The sequence below is a fragment of the Triticum dicoccoides genome, chromosome 6B (genome assembly GCF_002162155.2).
Source record: "Triticum dicoccoides isolate Atlit2015 ecotype Zavitan chromosome 6B, WEW_v2.0, whole genome shotgun sequence".
NCBI lineage: Eukaryota > Viridiplantae > Streptophyta > Magnoliopsida > Poales > Poaceae > Triticum > Triticum dicoccoides.
Window position 1 is genome coordinate 48,284,372 of NC_041391.1, and position 8,714 is coordinate 48,293,085.

At 46.7% G+C, this 8,714-nt stretch overlaps 1 protein-coding gene across 1 annotated transcript in view; it reads left to right on the forward strand.

The window, feature by feature from the left end:
- The first annotated feature begins 5,129 nt into the window (after positions 1 to 5,129).
- LOC119320433 overlaps positions 5,130 to 8,714 on the forward strand; it is a 5,993-nt gene continuing 2,408 nt past the window's right edge. Inside the window, exons 1-3 of the mRNA XM_037594527.1 lie at positions 5,130 to 6,292; positions 7,439 to 7,981; positions 8,096 to 8,689. Of these exons, the coding sequence (XP_037450424.1) occupies positions 5,201 to 6,292; positions 7,439 to 7,981; positions 8,096 to 8,689 (2,229 nt within the window). The 5' untranslated portion in view covers positions 5,130 to 5,200. The remainder of the gene's footprint in view (positions 6,293 to 7,438; positions 7,982 to 8,095; positions 8,690 to 8,714) is intronic.

Consider the following 8,714-nt stretch of genomic DNA (forward strand, 5'->3'; position numbering starts at 1 on the left):
TCACAATGCTCAACCAATAAACAACCAATTTCACTGATCCCTCTTTATCCAGGTAGCACACTTGGGCACGTGCGCGGCGCGACCGCCCGCAAGGGTGTGCGCTCGGGACTGCAAAAATGTGCAGCAGCACCCGCCCGCCTTGACCTCGCGCCGCATCACCCATCCACGGTGAGCCCTCTTCCAGTTTCCAGCGAGTGTGCTGCCCCTTCTATCTGACCTGGCTAGATGCGGACGCCGTCCAGTGCGGCCTTCTCTCTTTCTTTGCCCCATGGCCATGGCAACTGCTCAGCACACACCATGCACGGCGGCTGTTCGACGGATTGCCGCAACGGATGGACCCCCTCTTCCTTGGCTCAGCATCTGGACTGAATCAGCTTCTCCGCCCTTGCCACGGACACGCCTGCTGGCATCATCGCCAGCTTCTTACAACAGAGGTCCGTCCCGTTCGCATTCACCCTGCACAATTTCTCTTTAGGCCAATATATAAATTCTGGCTTAGTTCTTCCATTACCAGGAATTTCAACTGCGGATCTAGTGCATGCACGGTGACGGTGTGTGTTCACCAGCAAATCAGTTCAGTTCTGCAGTTCTTAATTACGTGAAGCAAGTTCTTGTCACACACTGCCTCAGCCCGTGGACAGAGACTGAGCATCGCTCAAACAAAGGTGAGTGAAGCCTGTGCTTATGCTCATTCAGTTGTAAACTGAGCCATTGTGGTCTTCTGTCCCTACTGATTGCGTTACCTGTTCCCCCGATGTAGCTGCTACACAATTTGTTCCACTTGCGAGTACTTTTCTCGTCGATACTACAAATCCAACCCCATATGAAACATGAACTAGTGGCCGGCTGGTCCACGCTCGGTTAACCTGAAACAAATTAAGGGTCATCGATCGGCTCATCAGATCTGTGAGTTTCTTAATTAGGACCTCGATCGACTCCTCAAGTCGTAACTAGCTAGTCTGACAAGTGGACCCCACTAAACAATGTATATATGTGTGACGTTCAGAACTGCAGGCCTGTAGGGCGACCTCCATCCATCCCCAAGTCTTCTCACCTCTAAGTTTTGCTTAAATTAGCGATCGGCCAGTTGATTTAGAGCTGGCTCATAGCTAGCAACTCTCAAGTAATACTATACAGATTTATGCATTGTGCTCACCATTAGGTGAGACAAAGCGCACACATCGTTCTTATCTCTCTAATCAGTGCATGTACCCACCTATCCCCACTTGACAACTGATATGGATCAACTGGCTGGCCTGCCGGATTAAGACATTGGTGTGGCTGTAGATCCACTGGATCTGCGATACGATGCCTAGATAACTAGATATTGGACAAACTAATGGATCAACCATGGCCTGCTTGATCAAGATACTGGTCTCGCACGGTGCAGATTCATTGAGTAGTAAGGATTAAGTCCTGTTTTCCGAGTCTAAATATATTTGTTGTATCATATTTTGACCTGACTTGCAGCTAATTAATCTATCTATTAAAGTGTGAGGACCGGTTGGTACGTTACTTATCTGACTAGTTGTGTTGTTCCGTTGATGTGTTATTAGTATCATTTCCATTCTACCTTATACCGGATTGATAGCATAGGAGCGCAAGTAGTTCAAATCAGTAGAACCAGCAACTTCAAACATAGCTTCAAAATGAAGCATTCAGTTACTACTTAAAGAGTTAAAAATCAAAGCATGTTTCTGAGCTGGGTCCGCCAATGATAGAAGTGTAAATTAATTCTTGTTCGATGTCATGTTCAAATCTCCTATTCCACATCAAATTCTTAGAGTTTATTACAACTGATTGCAGATCAAACTTTTCTAAAACGAAAAGACATATGCCATGGCAATCACACAATGAATCAGGTATATACTCTCCTCGGCTCTCACCCGGCTTTATAGATAATGCACAGACAACAGTGCATGACCGAATGATACAAGGTATAGTGAGGTAGATCCCGAGATAACCGGACAACATAAATCGCACGCGACTACGTTGCCGAACAATAATACATGAAGGTCTGAATGCAATGCCACGTCAGGCCATAGGACACCTACAATCCACTACAATGCCCTCAAGAGGGTGGACGACACAAAGCGTCACCAATGTTGAGTTTGGAACAGACAAGGGTCTTCACCCGGTAACCTGACACAGATAGGAGAACCACAACAATGTCCTCAAGAAGCGAGCGGCACCAGCAGGTGTTGCCGTTGTCGGCGCCAAAACGCGGAGCTTTCGCTCGGCAACTCCTCCATGCAAGCGAGAAATCCAGGACAACTGTGACAAGCATAGACCTTCATATCCAGATCTAGGCACTACCACTGCCAATGATAGAGAAAAAGCCCGAGGCACCCACCGCTACATCCCTCGCCGCCCACACGACCAAGAGACATAGCCGCCACCACCACCACAATGCCCGCCGGAGAGCCAACCATCAAGACCGCCATCCAGGGCCACTGCCCTGGCATCCATGTCTCGAGACCCCGGCACCCATCCACATCACAACACACCAACCCCGACAGACCTAATAGCTGGTAACGGCTGACACCAACAAACCCCGACCATAGCCCACTGGCCTCGGCCCAGACGAGCCTGCACGACCCCTCATTCGTGGCCATCGGGGCCAATCCATCAGATGGCGCACCACCACAGGCCCGACACCGATGTGAGGCCACTGCACCCGAGAACGATCTCCACCTCGCCGCCATGGTCCATGCCCCACGCCTCGACCCCGATGGTCCTCAGACACCAACACACCGCCTGCCAACGACCAGGCAATAGATCCGGACGGAAGCTAGCAAGTACGCCACTGCCCGGGGCACAACAGCCAACGATGGCCGGAACCAGCAACAGCAGGCGGCGCGCCCAAGCCCCGTCGACACTGCTCACCACGCCGCCCGCACTACACCGGATCTGAGACGCTGCCCGGCATGGTGCGCACCGCGGTCGCCCACGGGCCACGGCCTTTAGCTCCTGCTGCCAGTCGACTCCATTGGCCCGTGCTGACCTGTAGCAAGCAGCGAAAGAGGATGCGACGTACATACTCTCGAAAAAGGAAATAACAACAACGGGAAGCTCCTCCTTCATGTACGCCTGCGATGTCCTGTTTAGAGGTTAAATTTTGTCATGCTTACAACCTGGCACATGCTTCGTACCAACATATACAATCTGTAACCGCTGATACGATGAATCTTAAATCTTTTTAGCTGTAGCCAGACTTTTTTTTATGTTTTAACAAAAGCCTAATGCATTTTAGTGTTTGCTCAGAAGATTGTTAAACAAGGCAGGACCGATGAACAAAAGTACACGCGTGTTTCTCTCCCCTCCACCACCTCGTGTTGTCGTTCTTTCCCTCCACCACCTTGTCATCATCGCCCCCGTTCTGCTGCGCGACGCCTGCCATCCTTGCCCCGGCCAGTGCGCGATGGATCCCGCTCACTTCAGCTTCTCTTCTCTTTCGATCGAGCACACACTGTGCACGGCATCTGTTCAACAGAATGTTTCAGCGGATCCTCTCCTTCGTGGCGGCATGCTCAGGTTGCATCAAATACCAATGATCCGTCTGTCCTTGCAGGGAATCTCCTCCTTGCTCCCAAATAGACACACTTCTGCCGAATCTCCCTCCCCCATGTCCCCTTGTTCACTACAATCTCTCTTTAGGCTGATTAATTTCTGTTCCTTCCTCATTAGCAGGACTTCCAACTAGGCATGGAGTGAGTGTACAGTGTGTAGTTTAGCAGAAAAAACTGAGGTCTGCAGCTTGAAGACAATGTCGCTGGAGTTCATCTGGAAGTTAGTTGTTGTCACTTACTGCCTCAGGCTCAGGGACGATGCAATGCACAGTCTGGAGTCGAGTGGGCATCTTTCACAAAGGTGGGTCAGGCTTTCTCACGTGACAAGCTCTGGTTAACGTGAACAATGGGTCGATGAGTTTCTTAGTTAGGACCTCTATCGATCCCCGAGTCTTCACATAACTAAGTCTGGCAAGTGTATCCAGTTCCCAGTTAACAATGCCTGTATCACGTTCAGACCTGCAGGCTCCGCTGATTAATTAGTAGGACCTTGATCCACCCCCAAGTCTTCTGACAGCTAATCTTGTTTAACAATTAATGTTCAGCCAGTTGATCGATCGAGATCTGACGAATAGCTAGCAACACTAAGGTAATACTTATGAATTGTGGGGATGGTGTGTTCAGTTGTTTAAGCCGTCTAGCCGGTAGGCGAGAGTTGACGCCTCTAGGGGAGAAGTGATGACGATGACGCCTGCATGCTGTATCGGTGACGCCTTCTTTGGAGTGGTGTGTGGGGTATCTGTGTGTGCCGCTCAACGATTGTGATGGTTTCGCCTGGTTTCCATAAATAACTGGGCAATTTGGTTTTCGCTCGGTTTTCCCTAATTAATTGAGCAACCCTTTTCTTCTTAAAGAATGCAGGAATTCTGCCATTTCGAAAAAAAAGAGTTACCCATCGTCATTTGACAACTAATGGATCAACTGGGCGGCCTGCTTGGTTAAGAAACTATTAGTGGCGATGCGGATTCAGTGAATAGGCAGTCCATCTTGATATGATGGCTAGTTAGCTATATACATACCACAAATTTATTGGATCAACTGGCCTGGCCATGCATCCTGCTTGACGTTATTAGTCTAGCACGGCGCAGATTCATTGAACTGGGAAAGATTAACTTCATTTATCTGTAATGTGATGTCTAACTTAGCTTAGCTACCAGACAAATAAATTAGTTAATGGATTCGTGTACAAGCGGGCTACCTCCTGTTGCGATGTTAACAAAAGGACTTAACTCGTCTGGCTTTCAAGTCTTGTTCGAAAATACATGATAGTACAACCTACTAGTACTATATACTTCGTTACTCTGAGACACACCGTTTATTCAATAGTTAACCTGTCTCACATCTAGTAGTTGAGATAATATATCCTGATAATAGCTAACAGCTGGCTGCTCTCCTAATGTGAAGGCTCCATCAATCGGCTAAATCAATGTGATTTTTAATCATGACATGGATCCAAGACTCCAAGTACAAGTCTTGTATGCAGCTGGCAAGTTTTGTTAACCCTCTAGGTAGCTTTATAATCCGGTCCCAGTGCTGCTGCTGTTGCTGCACAGATAACTTGCTAGCTTCAGTTGAGGAGCTAGACAACAACCACACAACCTAGGGGAGGCAGAGAGACTTAGCAATTAGTCATGGCGGAGTTTGCGCTTGGGTTGACCAAGACGGCGGTAGCGGGGACGGTGAGCAAGGTGAAGTCGGCGATCGAGGAGGAGGAAAAACTAAGGGCGGATGTGGAGGAGGACCTGAAGTTCATCACCGGGGAATTCGAGATGATGCAGTCCTTTCTGAACTCTGCCCACACGGGGGAGCATGCATCCAAGAACCAGGTGGCGCGGACGTGGGTGAGGCAGCTCCGCGACCTGGCCTTCGAGGCTGAGGACTGCGTCGAGTTTGTGGTCCACCTCGACAAGGCGTCACGCTGGGACTGGGTGCAGCGCCTAATCTCACCCCTGATGTGCAGGGCAAGGCCACCGCTTCCCCTGGATGAAGCGGTCGCGGAGATAAAGCGGCTCAAGACAAGGGTAGAGTACGTAAGCCAGAGGTACACCCGCTACAACTTCGTGGGTACCAATGGTGGCGGCGACGGCGACTCCTTGGGTCAGCAGCATCAACTGCTTATGCACCCCACGGCTCATAGTACGGCGGCAACAGCGGCGGCCTTCCATGACTTAAGGGAGGTGTGGAAATCCATGGGAAAGATTGGTGAGCACATCACGGATGATCAAAAAAGGTTGATTGATTGCCAAGGCAGCGAGCTCCAAGTGATCTCTCTTTGGGGAAGTCCACAAGCTGATGTTGTTGGGGAACATGGGTGCATGAGTATTATGAAGAAGGCGTATGATGACCCAGAGATCTGCCAAGAATTCAAGAATCGTGCCTGGGTAAAGTTGAGTGTGCATCATCCTTTCAACCCGGTAGAGTTTCTGCACAACTTGCTGACTCAGTTTACTGCATCTCACCATCACCACCACCATGAGGATATGTCCGAGCTCATGCTGCAACTCAGCAAGCACAGGTATCTCATATTCCTAGAGGAAGAGTTATCCAGTGTCGCAGACTGGGATGCCATCAGAAAGTGCCTTCCGGATGGCAAAAGGGGGAGCCGGATTGTTGTCTCCACCAAGCACTTGAAAATTGCACTTGTCTGCACGGGGGACCCCTACCAAGTTTCCCAGCTTATACACTTGTCTCATGACCGAGGTCTTTATGCTTTTTTCCCAAAGGTACGTATATACTGTATATACGCCATTGCATGTGTATTTTATTTTTGTTGATTATGTTGAGCAGTTAGTCAGGACTTGCTATAGGATTACTCTACTAATTAATTTGTACTCCCTTTGCGCCGAAATAACTGTATATACGCCAGCTGTACTAAGTCTAAGACACTTATTTTGGGACGGAGGGGAGTATGAATGTATGATACAGAATCATGACTATCTTAATTTGAGGAAGAATCTACCTAATAACAGCTCTTGTAATTCGATGGGCGCAGCAAAAATAGTACTCCCTCCATCCGGAATTACTTGCTGCCGCTGGAGGGAGTAGTACATTAGTTATTTATTACTTGCTCGGTCTGCTCATCACAATAAGTGTCTTGGGCCACATGGTAGTTCGGAACCGTCTGATTGTAGACATCAACAATAGCATCATCAATCTTGGTAGTGTTGGTATGAGGCTGAGTAGCATCTGGGATAGAAGCCGGTGTTGCTGGTGGCATAGGCTCGATACGGGCAACCGAGATCTCGCTAGAGAGGACACCTATGCAGGCAATGTGAATGTGCATGTGGGAGATGAGGTTAGTGTAATTAAGACTGTAAAAAATTATGACTTGTAAGTATATCACAAAAGTTGTATAGAGATATAGGCATATACTCCATCTCTTCTGGTATATAGGTCCTGCGTGTATCCCTAAATCGTCAATTTTACCAATGTAATATGACTTGTATATCACAAAAGTTGTATCATTAGAAAATATAGCATTTGAAGTTTCTAATGATTTTTTTGTAATATATCACTCATAATATGCTTGTCAATTTATTGATCTATAGGGATACTGTGGGCCTTATGAACCGGAAAGGAGGTAGTACTGGTTGAGATGGTATATGTACAAGTACTATTTATTTGTTTGGCAATAGCTTTAGTTAAAAGTTAAAACACTATTTTGGGCTCGAATATGTAGCTAGATTTGTTTCTAATTTACAGCAAAGGGTTATTTGATTCTTGAAAAAAAAGCAAAGGGTTATTTAATTTATTCCATCTCGCGTTTATTAAGTAGTAATCTTCGATGGATACTTAATGGCACCAATCTGGGTTAATTAAATAGACAATCAATTTGGCTCAGTTTAATAAAAACTACTTAATTGCTGCAGGGCTGTGGGCATCGCCATGGCATGGGCGAATTCATTTGGCAATTAAGACGCCAGGGTGGAGTTATTGCATTGTTAGAACAGGATTTGGATTTGGGTGACAGAAGCAAGTTCATGAGTCAACTGACCAACGACACCCTGAATAAGTTGAGCGTACTCAATGGAGTGAAATTTGAATACAGCTACCGGAATATCCGTACACATGGATTCGCTGGCCAGCAAAATATGATGGTTGTTACCATGGCCACAGATATACTTGTGCAGTCTTATCCAAAAGATGACCAAAACAATGCATTTGAACAGCTAATGGGGATGAAACATGAGGATGTAACAGAAAAGTGTCGCAAGTTTCTGACTGAAAATGATTACCTCCTCTTTATTGATGAGATGGAGTCCCACGAAGAATGGGACTTGATAAACCGACAACTCTTATGTGAGTCTACTAGAGCTTGTATCATTGTTCTTACAAAAGATAACAGTGTGGCCACATATTGTGTAGATCATAAAGAATATCTGCTGCTCAACTTTAGAGATCTGATGATCAAGGTATGTCCATATCATACTATGTATAATTACAATAAAATAATAATAATTAATTAGTGCTTCTATGACTAGCCAATTAATTACGCATTCTCTACGTACATGCATGCGTACTTGCAGGGTTGTGACCATTGTGGATATTCAGATGGAGGAGACAACATAAAGAAAGAGGGTGAATCTGAACTTGATTTTGTTGGGCGTAGCGACGAGAAGGACTTTTTTTATGGCCGCACTCCTGATGTGAAGTTGCTGTCTGTGTGGGGGATTGCTGGTGTTGGGAAATCAGCTATCGTCTGGGAGAGTTTCCACGGCGAAGTGATAACAGGCGGATACTACAAAATGCACAGCTGGGTGGATGTGCCCCATCCTTTCAACTTGACGGACTTATGTCGGAGATTGCTTCTGGATTTTTCTCGGGATAATCTTGAGGCCCAAGAAACTGCATTAATTAGTATGATGGAAGGAAAAGACCCTATTCCGGGTTGTTGTAAAATTCTTCGTCAAAACGATTGTCTGCTTGTCATTGATGGTCTGAGGTCGAAGCATGACTGGGACTTGTTGAAAGCAGCCTTGTTTTCCCAGCCTGTTATTGGTAGAACTATTGTCATTACACGTGAAGAAAGCGTCGCCACATATTGTACTAATAATAAAAAAGATGATATTCTCAATGTGAAAGGTCTAAAAGATGATGTGGCCCTTAATCTCTTCAAAAAGGTAGGCAACTGGAGTACATGCATAC